We start from the raw sequence: 14292 nt of genomic DNA, 5'->3' as shown, positions 1-14292 counted from the left end.
GTCTTAGGAGCAGTGTTCTGCGGGAGAGAGGACTCGTGTCTTTCCCCATTAAGGAGTGCGATATAGGACAGTATAGAATAGGATAAATGTCTAATTCTTTCTAAAATTAAACATGGCTATTTCTATATTTCACCCTAAAGCAGTTATTTGGTAACGGCAGCACCGCATATCTATTTTTCCCTTCAGCTCTTAATAAATTAACTGTGCTAACTTCTGCAGAAACACAGCAGTGCAGCTCTCATATTCTATGGCAGGGATGGGAAACCTCAGTCCCGCAGTCTGTTTACGGCTCTCAAGGACCTTTTTATCTGGCCCCGGGCAGATTCCCGGAGACCGCAGTGCGTGGGCCGGCAGCTGTGTTTTGCCGGCCCATCAGTTTCTTCTTGCTCTGTGTGCACATGTAGTGTTCACTACTGAATGCTGAGGTGCGTGCAGTGAAAGATTACGTCCTACACCAGTGTCTGCGTCAGCACGTACTTTATGGGGGGGGTTAGCGCGTAATTTGTCTGGCCCCCGAAGGATGGTTTAAGTATCCAAATGGCCCCTGGTAGAAAAAAAGATTCCCCTCCCCTGTTTGGCATCTCTCTGCCTCATAGCCTATTTCTTTCACATGTGTGGCTATAAGCAGGGATGTATGGGCAGAGCAAGTGCTTAGGGGGGCAGCACTTAAATTAGTTTTTATTCATTTGCCTAAGTTTTCAAAATTGGAGATGCAGGATAGGGTTTCCTTATTTCTGACCCCCGGTGCATGCAGCAATAGATCATCTTTTTTGCAGTGCTCCATGCTGCTGAGCTTCATTACAGCAGGATCTATTACTTCTCCTGCAGTCAGCAAATCAGCACTTCTGTCATCAGTGAGAAACCCTGGCTATAGGACACAAATCAGGGGGAGTTACCGCAGCTCGACCAATCAGAGCATCTCACCAATACCAGAGCAGTGCTGATTTGCTGAGTGCAGATAGATCTTCCTGTGTCCAGCAGACCCGGAGCACAGGACCGGCTGACATTGCTTTCTGCTGGGTCCTTGGAAAACTCAGAAGATAACAGCTTAAATTTATTCTAACAACAAAGGATTGGAAGGAGAGAGGACTTTGCATGTGATAAATGAGCTATTTGTTGACCATATAATGGATATGTTATAGATATAGAAGAAAATTTTGTTTTTAAAGGGGGTTTCCAGGCTAGGGAAAGTTTTTGGCAAGCACTTTACTAAAATTGTATAATCAGGGCCGCTCCTGTTATGAAGCGAAATGAGCATTTCACCTTAGGTGGCGTTCTGAGCTGCCAGACAAGGGGCGGCAAATTGCTGCTGCTCCTCTCTCCGACTGAGACACAGCGCAAGCCAGAAGAAAGTAGGGCCAGTTGCAGTGTCTTAGGCAGGGGCGTTATGATTGCGGTTTCAGAGGGTGTGACTCGGAGAAGGTTGTAGGAGGCCCCTTCTCGAACACAAATCCAGATGAAAACTTTTGTGGAGCAGAGAGTCGCTGGCTCCCTTCACTGCAATAGCTATGCACGCTCCTGATGTATCAGAGGCCCCCGCAGCAGGTGGTGTCTGGCGTCCTGTTGCTTATGGTGCAATGTTTGGACTCTGTTAATATTCCAAGGGCCTTAATGTAAAATCACTAAGTTACACTACTGTTCAGTTTAATAGGAGCTGAGGTGCAGTTCTCATCAGCAGGCACTGCACAGTGTATGGAGCTGTGCTGCTCACCTACGTAGTCAGTTTACGTCCACCATCAAAGCTGCAAACTACTTATTGGTGTGGGACCCCAACAGCTGTCTGACCTGATCAGATCTGATATTTATCACCTTTCAGAAGGATAAGTCATTAGTAGTGTTGAGCATTCCGATACTGAAATATCGGGTATCGATCGATATTCGCGGTATCTGAGTTCCGATACTGAGTTCCGATACTTTTAGAATATCGAATACCGATAATGCCTGCGCTCTGCAGTGTCTCTGAAGGATGACAAGCTGGATGGCAGCTCTAAGCTTACTGTACTTGTCATTTAGTGTTAAAGGATTTATTAAAAAAATAATAGTGTTTTCATGCACCGTCTCTTTAAAAAAGCCGGCCGACAATTCAGCATCGGTACCCGACAATTTAGAACAGAAAGAATAGAGCATCACACATAGATTAGATAGATAGAAACATGTCAGTCACATATATAAGAAGTACAGTGATAGTGTTGATTACTGTACTTGTCATTTAGTGTTAAAATAAAGGATTTATTAAAAAAAAAAATTGGCGTGGGGATCCCCGTAATTTTAGTCTCTAGCGGAGGTTAAGCAGACGGCTGGGGCAGATGTTTGAAGCCTGGGAAGGGGGTAATACCCACGGAGCTTCCCAGGCTACTAATATCACCCCCCAGCTGAATACCTAGCCTTTACTAGCTATTAAAATGGGGGACGCCCAAAAAAATGAGGTGGGGTCCCCCCTATTTTAATAGATAGCAAAGGCTAGGCAGACAGCTGGGGGCTGATATTAATAGCCCAGGAAGGGTGCCATGAATATTGGCCCCCTCCCAGGCTTGAAACACCAGCCGTCAGCCGCCCCAGAAATGGCGCATCCACTGGATGCGCCAATTCTGGCACTTAGCCTTGCTCTTCCCACTGCCCTGTAGTGGTGGCAGTGGGGTAATAGGGCTGGGGTTGATGTCAGCTTATAATGCCAGCTGACATCAAGCCCAGGTTAGTAATGGAGAGGCGTCTATAAGACACCCCCATTACTAACCCCATAGTCAAAGTTAAAAAAAAAAAACAAACACCCAGAATAAAGTCCTTTAATTAAAATAAACACACAATTCTTTATTGTTCTAAATTAAACCATACTTGCCATCACTCCCATTCCAGCTGAAACCAATGTCTTCTGCAATAAAAGTAAAATAATAAACCAACATCATCCTTACCTTTCCATAGTTCCCAGGACAGCTTCAGCTCTGCTACATTCATATGACAGGCTGGATCGCAGCCGAAAGCTGCCATCCAGCTTGCCATGCCACAGACACTGAGAAGCTAAGGCATGCTTGCGCTCCTCAGTGTCTGGCTGTGACGGCATAAAGATGAGCCGAGGTCATGTCCAATGAACTCAGCTCACCTCATGCACGTCACTGACAGTGTGGGAGAATTCTCCCATGCGGTCAGTGACGTGCATGAGGTGAGCCGAGTTCATTGGACATGACCTTGGCTCATGTTTATGCCGTCACAGCCAGACACTGAAGAGCGCAAGCACCCCTGCACTTCTCAGTGTCTGCGGCATGGCAAGCTGGATGGCAGCTTTCGGCTGCGATCCTGCCTGTCATGTTAATGTAGCAGACGTGAAGGTGTCCTGGGAACCATGGAAATGTAAGGATGATGTTGGTTTATTATTTTACTTTTATTGCAGAAGACATTGGCTTCAGCTGGAATGGGCGTGATGGTAAGTATGGTTTAATTTAGAACAATAAAGAATTGTGTGTTTATTTCAATTAAAGGACTTTATTCTGGGTGTTTGTATTTTTTTTTAACTTTGACTATGGGGTTAGTAATGGGGGTGTCTTTATAGACACTTCTCCATTACTAACCTGGGCTTGATGTCAGCAGGCATTATAAGCTGACATCAACCCCAGCCCTATTACCCCACTGCCACCGCTACAGGGCAGTGGGAAGAGCGAGGCTAAGTGCCAGAATTGGCGCATCCTATTGATGCCCTATTTCAGGGGCAGCTGACGGCTGGTGTTTCTAGCCTGGGAGGGGGACAATATTCATGGCACCCTTCCTGGGCTATTAATGTCAGCCCCCAGCTGTCTGCCTAGCCTTTGCTAGCTATTAAAATAGGGGGGACCCCACGTCATTTTTTTGGGGGTCCCCCATTTTAATAGCTAGTAAAGGCTAGGTATTCAGCTGGGGGCTAATATTAGTAGCCTGGGAAGCTCCGTGGGTATTTCCCCCTTCCCAGGCTTCAAACATCTGCCCCAGCCGTCTGCTTAACCTCCGCTAGAGACTAAAATTACGGGGAACCCCACGCCAATTTTTTTTTTTAATAAATCCTTTATTTTAACACTAAATGACAAGTACAGTAATCAACACTATCACTGTACTTCATATATATATGTGACTGACATGTTTCTATCTATCTAATCTATGTGTGAAGCGCTATTCTTTCTGTTGTAAATTGTCGGGTACCGGTGTATGCCGCTGCTGAATTGCCGGCTTTTCATGTAATACATTCTACATTATTCTTAGTTGTTTTCCTTCATGTAGAATTAACCTACAAGGAAAGAAAGGGTTTATTTTCATTCCGATATTTGTGTCCCATTGACATGCATTGGTTTCCGGTATCGGAATCGGCGATTTCCGATATTTTTTGGGTATCGGTCCGATCCGATATTTCCCGATATCGGAAGGTATCGCTCAACACTAGTCATTAGTATCAAAGTAGTGAACAGCCCCTTTAAGTCCTCAATTTAAGATCTAATTGGGAATGAAACTGGTTCTGGATAGTAGCATAGCTTTGGTGACATCATACTGGGAAGCCAGCAATGACTGGAGCGCCACGACTGGTGAGTGCCTAATGCTACACAAGCTGGAAATACAGCCCAGGCTGTAAGGAGTAGTGTGCAGCTGTTCTATGTAGAAAACCTTAAAAAGACATTTTTATATCCTGATTATTGGGGAGCTTTAATAAATGTAACTAACAGATCTGTTTTAACTACTTGTTATTGTACTCGTCCTCTGAATATTGTCTTATTCCACATCTAAGCATCATACAGGGATTAATATTTGCTGTGATTGCGCAGCTCCTCTGGATTATAAGGGCATTAGGGCAGCTAGAAGCAGGAGAAGCTGTTCTGCATATTTTAGAATACTTGTAAATAGTGGATAACTTAAATCATAACCTTCGGGATATATTTTTTTTCCTTTTAGATATTATTCATAGAGTTCATTTGAGGGGGTCTTTTCTGGTCACTAGAGCGGCATGGAATCACATGAAGAATCAAAAGTTTGGAAGGTATGAAATTACCCTGATATTGTTTTGTTCTTTGCTATGTTATAATAATTCACTTTGGTTATTTCTATTACTATCTTTTTATCTTTCAGTTATATAGTGCAAGTGATGCTTTGAGGAAAAACTATTGTCAGGACTTGCATTGTTCTGAAATAAAAGTTAGTGCTTGCATTGTTTCTGTACAGAAAGTGCTGAAGCTTTGTAATTCTCTTCCTTCTGCAACTTTACCATAGTTCTGGCACAATACTTGTCTGTGCCTGCTTGTTCGTACCCTTTTAGATCTCTTTTGTATCTGTCAGTTTTATGTATTCAGGGAGTCCGACACACTCAACTCCAGCCCAAAATTGTTTGGGAAGTAAATTACAATGGCAAACTGACTATTATCTGAACTTCCCTGTGATCGAAGGTAAAAAGAAAATGGCCTCATAGCAAAAAGCTTGTAGGAGTGATGGTATAAATATATTTAACATCAATCAGAAAATGACCTACTGTTTAAATTTTATGAAAAAATAGTTTTGAAAATGTTTTCTTTATTTTATTTTCCGTGTCATACATAAAAAGTCCTCCCACTTTGGCCACTAAACTTTAGTATTAGGCTTCACGTTCTGTAGCAGTCACTTTTCAGCAGTTACCTCATTATTATCATGGCAGGATTACAATGTCAGGTAACACCAATATACAGATGACACCGGATGATATATATTATAGGTGGTGTTTACAGCTCACCTCCTCCCTCTCTCTGCTCAGTGACCACTGCACAGATCACAGAGCGTGTCCAGAAAGTGCTCACATAGACATCAATGAACATCTCCTCTTTACGGTACATGTGTCTGCTGTAAAGCAGATCTCTGAGTGCTCAGGCAAAACAGGTACTCCATATAATCATGTTCAGAAGATAAAAAAATCAAACTACAAAAATTGTAATAAGAAAATAAAAACAGGTAAAATAAGAGCATTCCACAATCTGCTTTTAATTATTACAAGTAATATTGGTGACACATTCCTTTTACAATGGAAGAATCGCGTAAAAGTACATTAGTGGAAGAAGGTAACAAAAGCTCCAATTGTTACACTTTAGATCTTATCAAAACTAGTACAACGGGTAATAACTAGTGATGAGCGAGTATGCTCGTTACTTGAGATTTCCGAGCATGCTCGGGTGTTTTCCGAGTATCTTTGGCGTGCTCGAATGTTATGTTTGAGTCACTCTGTGTGCATGATTTGCGACTGTTTGACAGCTTTAATACATGTGAGAAATGCCTGTTTGTTAGGCATTCCTCACATGTATTAAAGCCGTCAAACAGTCGCAAATCATGCTCAGTGACTCAAACATAATATTCGAGCACGCCGCAAATACTCGGCGAGCAGCCCAGCATGCTCGCTGAAAGGGTTAGCAGAACACGCTTGCTCATCCCTAGTAAGAACTAGTTCACACTTTTTCTGCAGTACATTTTTGGGTTCTGCCATAATTTCCTTAGGAACGAGATTCATAGTAACTCCTAAAAAGACCATACACCGCAATAACACAAACAGAGTACAAATAAACTGTTTCATCTGAATCACATTGTTAGGGGAATTCAAGCAGAAACACCAGAATGTGCTGCAGAAAAGGCAGTGTGAACAGGGCTGAAGACATATGTCCATATGGCCCTTCTTGAACCTGGTAGTTTTTCAAATTCTTTTGCGATAAAAAAGTTTGTTACTTGCCAGAGGTAGAAATTAAGCGACTCTTGCATTAAAAGACAGATAAGGGCCTCAGACTTTAGGAAAGAATAGTAGTCCAAATTATTTCCATAGAAAGGTTGTAAGATTGTGCTAATTTTAGAGTTTACAGGTCAATTGCTTCCTTTACTAGTAAGAAAATAAAATCCCTTATGTTTACAGCTCTTGTCGGTGACCTTGAGCTCAGAGCTTTTCTTCAATAGAAGAAGCTGCATCTTCACTTGCAAACCTTCTATTTGAAGCCATATTCAAAGAAATGGATAGCTTTGATGTGATATCTGAAATTCTGGCTGTGGCTGCAAGAGAATGGAAATTAACATGACCTTTAATATCTGCTTAGATTACTATAGTCTTTTAGAGTAAAATTCTGTCAACTTTGAACAATGTTTTTCTCCTTTGCCATCATCACTTATAGAGAATTTGTCCAATGGATTTTTGCACCTAATCTAATGATGTAGGGGCAGAGACTAGTGTTGAGCCACCCCCGTAGTGTTCGGGTTCGGTTCGTCGAACATCGGGATGTTCGTCGAACACCGCTAAAACCAATGGCAGGCAAACAAAAACACATAGAAAACACCTTCAAAGGTGTCCAAAAGCTGACAAACTGCTCAGAAGACACTCTTTAAAAAAGCCATCCGGCAATTCAGCATCGGTACCCGACAATTTAGAACAGAAAGAATAGAGCATCACACATAGATTAGATAGATAGAAACATGTCAGTCACATATATATGAAGTACAGTGATAGTGTTGATTACTGTACTTGTCATTTAGTGTTAAAGGATTTATTAAAAAAAAAATTGGCGTGGGGTTCCCCGTAATTTTAGTCTCTAGCGGAGGTTAAGCAGACGGCTGGGGCAGATGTTTGAAGCCTGGGAAGGGGGTAATACCCACGGAGCTTCCCAGGCTACTAATATCCGCCCCCAGCTGAATACCTAGCCTTTACTAGCTATTAAAATGGGGGGCCCAAAATAAAAATGACGTGGGGTCCCCCCTATTTTAATAGCTAGCAAAGGCTAGGCAGAGAGCTGGGGGCTGATATTAGTAGCCTGGGTAGCTCCGTGGGTATTACCCCCTTCCCAGGCTTCAAACATCTGCCCCAGCCGTCTGCTTAACCTCCAGCTAGAGACTAAAATTACGGGGAACCCCACGCCAATTTTTTTTTTTAATAAATCCTTTAACACTAAATGACAAGTACAGTAACCAACACTGTCACTGTACTTCTTATATATGTGACTGACATGTTTCTATCTATCTATCTAATCTATGTGTGATGCTCTATTCTTTCTGTTCTAAATTGTCGGTTACCAATGCTGAATTGCCGGCTGGCAAGAGCCCACACCTCTGTACACAGAAAGCTGCCAGTGATCTGGTTGGGGTTATACAGAGCTCAGCATTTAGAGAACTACAGCAGATAAAGCAGTGATTTTATTGAAAAAAGCCCAGCAAGTGACGCATCGCTGGAATCAGGGTCTCTGCCCCTAAATCATGTTGCTCTGAGGTGGGATTGCAAAAACCTGGTGACAGATTCCCTTCAATGGTTCATTCTCCAATTCTTCAATGGTTGTCACTACAAAATTCTTCTAAAGATAAGCAATTTTGCAATTTCCTTGTTATTTAAAATCTTCTCTGTTCTCAAGATTGGAGGAATTTTTGGTTGTATTCTTTGCTGACTACCGTTGCCTAGATTACCAGCCACTACTGCAGTTTATTAGAGGTGGTCGACTTCCTAAGCAAGTAGCGCAAGTGCTTATAATGCTTTGTGCTCTACATCTTGTAAGCACTGATATGAAGCTGGCTGGATCTGAAGCTTCAGTGTGACAGCACTCCTTTAATGCTACAGAAGACCGCTTCAGAGTGCGCACACTTCAGTAGAGTGCCGCAATCATTCCGCTGTTCCGAACTGTCATTCAAGCAGGGGAGTGGTGCCTTCCTGAAAAGCAATTGGAGACACCCATTTAATGTTTGAAGAACAGACACATAATATTTTTAATATAAGTAAACAGAACTTTACATCTTTACATTAATATTTTACATACAGTTGTAGCTGTAATCCAGGGGTTGGCAACGTCCATCCCGTGGGGCCATAAACGGCCCGCAACATCCTTTTCTCCGGCCCTCTGGCAGATTCCCAGGGAACACAGTGCTTGGGCCGGCAAAACACCAGCCCTTTAATTGCTTTTGACACTACAAGCACGTGCATGCAGCGTTCACCACTGAACGCTGTGGTTAGTGCTATGAAGTATTCACTTTGTGGACGGAGTCTGCTCGCTCTGCGCTCCAGTCCCACAGACGATGACAACTGCAGTGGCAACCCCGGCCCCTCCTGTGATGCATGTGCCCCGGGCCCCTCCTGTATCATGTCACAGCCCGAGTGCTGGTTAAACTCTGCTGTACTGTGTTAGCTCTGCTGTACTGTTTATTAGTTCTGATTCCACCTCAGAGCTGTGTGTGATTATTACAGCAAAGTGTCATTCATTACATATCACACTGGTAACATCCCCTTCATTTCACATAAGCCCAAGACGCAGTGTCACGCTGTGTATGGGGAGAACCCACCGTATAATGACAGGAAAGGGGAAGGGTGCCCTATAAGTAGGGAAAGGGGGAGTGGAGATCCCTAAAAAGCTTAAACGACAAATCCTGACTCCCCTGTGGACCCTATATAGGTTCTGCACTTATGGCTGAGCAGGATGCCTTAGCCATGGCTGACCCTGGAGCTAGGCCCTACGTGGGGAGGGGGAGGGGTGAGCACTAGTTAGCCCCACTGCAAACTAAAGTACTCACAGGGTAAATAAATAGGGGAATACACTTAGCTCCAAGATGACTCTGGAGAGAACGGCAAAAATCCACTAGGACACTCTATCACTAGCTCTCTGGAGAAACTAAGTGTATTTAAGGATACAGCAAGGGCGTGCTAATTAGCAGCAGAAGGTGAGGAACCACCGCTGGGTCCTAAAGGTATAATCCCCAAGCAAGGTGAGGATCACCGCTGGGTCCTAAAGCGAGGGGAATCCTGAAAGGATCAGGAAGATGTTTGCAAGGCCAAACGCAGCAACCTTCTAGAGCCAGACCCCGTATGACTGTCTGTCAAACCTGACACACCCGTGACAGGCAGATTTTCAGGGAGATCAGTGTCCGGCCCATTGATCTTAACAGCTCATTTGCATATAAGAAAAATGTGCACTTTTCTGGCATGCAACATCAGATTGCAGATATCAAGGTATCACTTTATTCAACTTCCCATGACCTGCCTTCCTGTGAAGATTGCTTAAAGCACCACTCCAGCAGTTTTTTTTTTTTTTTTTTTTATTGCCGTGCTGGGTGGTGCTACTAATTTAAGTTTCCTGCCCCTAGTTTCATACTTGACAGCCTCTATCTTCACCTGCTGGATCGCTCCTCCTGTGTTTGCTGGGTGATCTGGAAGTCACAACTCAATTTAAGTCTGAGAACCAGAACGAGGCTCTCATAGACTTACACTGAGAGCTTATCTCTGACTTCCGGTCACTCAGAAGTTGCGGTCACAAGGTTGGTGGTGCAGGACCGGAGCGGTGCCGGGAACAGCTGAAGATAGTGGGCTGGTGAGTATAATACTAGGATCAGGGACCTTAGGTTAGTAGCACCATTCCATTGCTGAAATAAAAAAACAAACAAAGGCTGGAGGTGTGCTTTAAGAGGGTTGCTCATACTGACAGATTCCCTTTAGAATGAAAGACCTAACAGGAAGAAAACTTGGATCGGTCTTCTAATTTGTTAGTGAAGATTAATTGTTCACATCCTGTTATTTAATAGCCACCAAGTTTCCACTTAATCATTTCCCAGTGGCCATTACACTATAAAATGAGCAATATACCGCCTTGTAAACTGCCTTGTGCCATGGGGCTCGTAGAAATGCTGAACAGCACTAGGCGGGATATTGAAATGTGTGTAAGGAAAAATAACATTCTTGTTATTACACTGCTTACTACTTCTTAAAAATATAAATCACCATAGTTAAATTTGTAGGACACATTTCGATTTAGCCTCTGCCACTGCGGACTTAATAATAACCAGTAATGGAAGCACGCGTGCCATGCCAGCAGCTGTGTTGCCAACTGGGCTTTGATAGAAGTGCATACACATCTTACAGCATCTGCTCAGAACTAACTCTGGATAGTTTCCAGCCAGCTTGAACTATTATTGACCTTCGCTATTGTTTTCTCCCTAAAGCGGTGGATGGATTTCACATCTATTTAAGGAATATCTAAATATGTTGATTTTATTTGCTTTGCGGCACATTTGTGATTAGCACATTCATCTGTTGCCTTTTAATTCAGGAATTCCCTTCCTCCCAGAGAATATATTCTATTTTGGCTGCATTTCTTCTTTGTGTTTGGCCAATGTGTTTTTTTTAATATGTTTTCAATATTGTATTTATGTGGTTAATTTTGAAAGAATACAGATCTTTGATTTCTCTATTGTATGGCTGGCCATGGCTTTCCCTGGCAAAATCGTCTGTTAAAGGAAATCTGTCAGCAGGTTTTTGCTACCTCGTGACTGCAGCGTGATATGGGCAAAGAGACCCTGATTCCAACAATGTATCACTTAGATTACTGGGTGGGGCTGTTTTGACACAATCAGGGTTCTTAGATTTAGCAGTACAGCAGAGCTAACCCTGCCCACACCAGGCTTTGTATGTAAAATGTCCATAGACAGTGAACTGCTTATCGTAGATGGTGTGTCAGAATGCCAGGCACTGCTGCTGGCTCCTGTAATTGTTTTAGCACCAGGAGCTTATAATCATTGCAAGTACATTGCTTGATAAGAGGGGCATCACTGAAATCTGGCTTTTAACCCCTACAGCATGCTGTCTTCAGATTACACAGCAAAACCCTACTGACAGATGTTCTTTAAGGTCTGGCTGTCCTCTCACACAACTAACAGCTGATCACTTCTGCAGTCTCTCATGGGACATTCCCTTTATATATTATGTATAGTTAGATATTGAGTTAATGGATCCTGCTGTTCAAGAATTGTTTCTAGACTTGGTGGATTTTCTGACCTTGTAATTCTTTATATCGAAAGATGAATTTGTGCACTTTTTGTCTGACGGTTAAAGTCCATTTACACTGCAAGATTATCATCATATTATCGTTATCCATATTATCATTGTCTTTAGGAACACTCGTTCACGTTGGTCGTGCTGTCTAATCGGCTGCTGATTACTAAGCGAATGTTTGTTGGTGAAATGATCTTTTTGGTTAGCGGATCATCGTTCTCAGTAGCACGTCATCCTGTGTAAAGAGGACATGCGCTGCAGGGAAAAATGTCTTCCTGCCTGCACAGAACATTGTTACTGATCGATCAGTGCACATCTGAACTGTGCCTAAGTGAACAGGCTATTAAACATCCAGCAAACATGATGATTGGCAGGCGTTTAAGACTGTGCCGTGCTTCCCATAGTGTAAAGAGACGGCAAGGTGTAGGCTGGAGCCGGATTACAGAGATCAGTTTTGGGTAATCCTAACAACGTAACAATTATATTCTACGCTTCGTCTATTTGTTCTTGCTGGAATGAAGGTAACCATTAAAGTAAATCAGAAAAAGTAGTGAACTTGTCTGAAATTATTTTTGGTTTTGACTAATAATAATAATAATGACAATAGTAAATCTTTTTTTACGTTTTTCATTCTTTCCGTTTATACACCATAAAACGGCGCTCCATCTTGATGAGTCGATAATCGTTGAACGCACATATGTAGGGACCCGTGTAAACATGCTATCGATTACCCAATAGATGAGCCAAATTCTCGTTTTTTTGGGTGATTGTATCGTTTTTGCTGGCAAAAAAATATCCTTTTTGGCAGCTCATCACCTCATGTAAGGAATGTGCTGCGGTTAACACAATTGCTCTTTTATCATCATCGTTCGTCGGCTTATGTAAACAGGCCGGTGAGCGATCTGAGCGACGTGTTCATGGTTTATTGGTTCTCGTTAATGGGGCATTGACCGGTCTAAACAGTACAAGTGCAAGTCTGCCATGTGTGAACATACCTATGTGCTGTTTGATTTAAACATTGGTGGAAATAACTGATGCATCTGTAAATAATGCTATTATCCTACCATTATGTTTTGCTTCACTTTACCATTATAGAGTTGTAAAATCGCAACTAATGAAAGTGAATGAATATTACGCTCTATACACAATAGCTGGCTGTACCATGGTTTGGCCAATTGTTCCTCTGACATCAGTTTCTCCCGACTCTTCCACACTCGGTATGCCACATCCTCCTATGTTCTCGGAGAGAGCTGCTACCAGACTTCTCCGGCAGTGGCTTATCTCGCTGAGAACAAATGGATCGGCAGTTCGAAATCCGACGTGAAATGATCCGGAGGCTCCCATACACATTACTGTTGACTGAGCTGGCCGATATCGGCGGTTTTGCTGACTTAAGTCTGTGTATAAGGAGCCTTTAGGCTGTGTTCATATCTGTTTCAGAGCCTCCGTCACATCTTGCAACACTTATTATTTTTATCAAAGGGACAGACGCTTTAGTGGAATGGGCCTACTGCCTCTATTATAAATAAATGTAGTCCATCAGATGCCTTCGGGATGCAATTTTTAGCAAACTGACACCATGACGCAGATGTGAACAGAGCATGACAAACAACTAGTACATTCTGTAACAGTATTCACGTGGCATTGTATCAGTTGGAAATGCAAAAGCACTGGCTGTTTTGCTCCATTAGCCTTTACATTAATGTAATGAAATCTCTTTGATTAATTATGTAGTCTAACAAAGAGACATTGTTGTAACTCTACATATTACTTTCCTTATCTATAGGATAATAATGACCTCATCAGCTGCTGGAATCTATGGAAACTTTGGGCAAGGAAACTACAGTGCAGCTAAACTTGGACTTGTGGGTCTGTCCAACACTCTTGCTCTTGAGGGAGTCAAGTACAATGTTTATTGCAATTCAATTGCACCAACTGCAGGTTCCCGACTCACGCAGACTGTCATGCCTCAAGGTATTGTTGTGCAAATGTGTCTACAGATGCTGATAACTTAGGGCCCTTTTGCAATGGAAGATCAATTGATTAAACAAGCGTCAATAAACAACATTGTTAGAATGGGGTCTAAGAGGTAACGTCTCTCCTTGTGGAGAGTGATATACTTGACATGCCTATGTAAGAAGAGATCTAGGCCAGGCAGTGCTCTTCTTGGTAATTAATTATACAAATTGCTTCTGAAGAGAGGAAGCGTACTTGAATTCTAGTGCCACCTACTGGAAGTAGCCAATATTAACTCCTTATTGCGCGTTGCCACATGACTTAGGATAAAAACCAAACCAAAAACTCTATTTGCAGACACATGTTTTGGGGTATTTGCCCCTCTTCAGTGCAATACAGGAGATCTGATTTAGCTGGTTGAGTGACCTCTCACTGGAGCTTACGGGTAAATAGTAGTGATGAGCGAGCGTGCTTGTTTATCCAAGCATGCTCGGGTGCTTACCGAGTAGCTTCGGCATGCTCGTATATTATGTTTAAGTCCCTGCGTCTGCATGATTTACAGCTGTAAGACAGCCTCAACACATGTGAGG

General features: G+C 42.7%; 1 protein-coding gene across 2 annotated transcripts in view; it reads left to right on the top strand.

The window, feature by feature from the left end:
- The window catches only part of HSD17B4 (hydroxysteroid 17-beta dehydrogenase 4), a 370026-nt gene that overhangs the window by 121987 nt on the left and 233747 nt on the right, over positions 1–14292 (top strand). For both annotated transcript variants that reach the window (XM_073676923.1, XM_073676920.1), the window contains exons 7-8: positions 4906–4990; positions 13533–13720. In XM_073676923.1, coding sequence (XP_073533024.1) covers positions 4906–4990; positions 13533–13720 — 273 coding nt within the window. The remainder of the gene's footprint in view (positions 1–4905; positions 4991–13532; positions 13721–14292) is intronic.

Source organism: Phyllobates terribilis, unplaced genomic scaffold, assembly GCF_046119375.1.
Source record: "Phyllobates terribilis strain yellow unplaced genomic scaffold, ASM4611937v1 Scaffold_1__5_contigs__length_1240528914, whole genome shotgun sequence".
In the NCBI taxonomy this organism is placed as follows: domain Eukaryota; kingdom Metazoa; phylum Chordata; class Amphibia; order Anura; family Dendrobatidae; genus Phyllobates; species Phyllobates terribilis.
The sequence above is the reverse complement of the archived record's forward strand: the minus strand, read 5'-3'. Positions and strand labels throughout refer to the sequence as shown.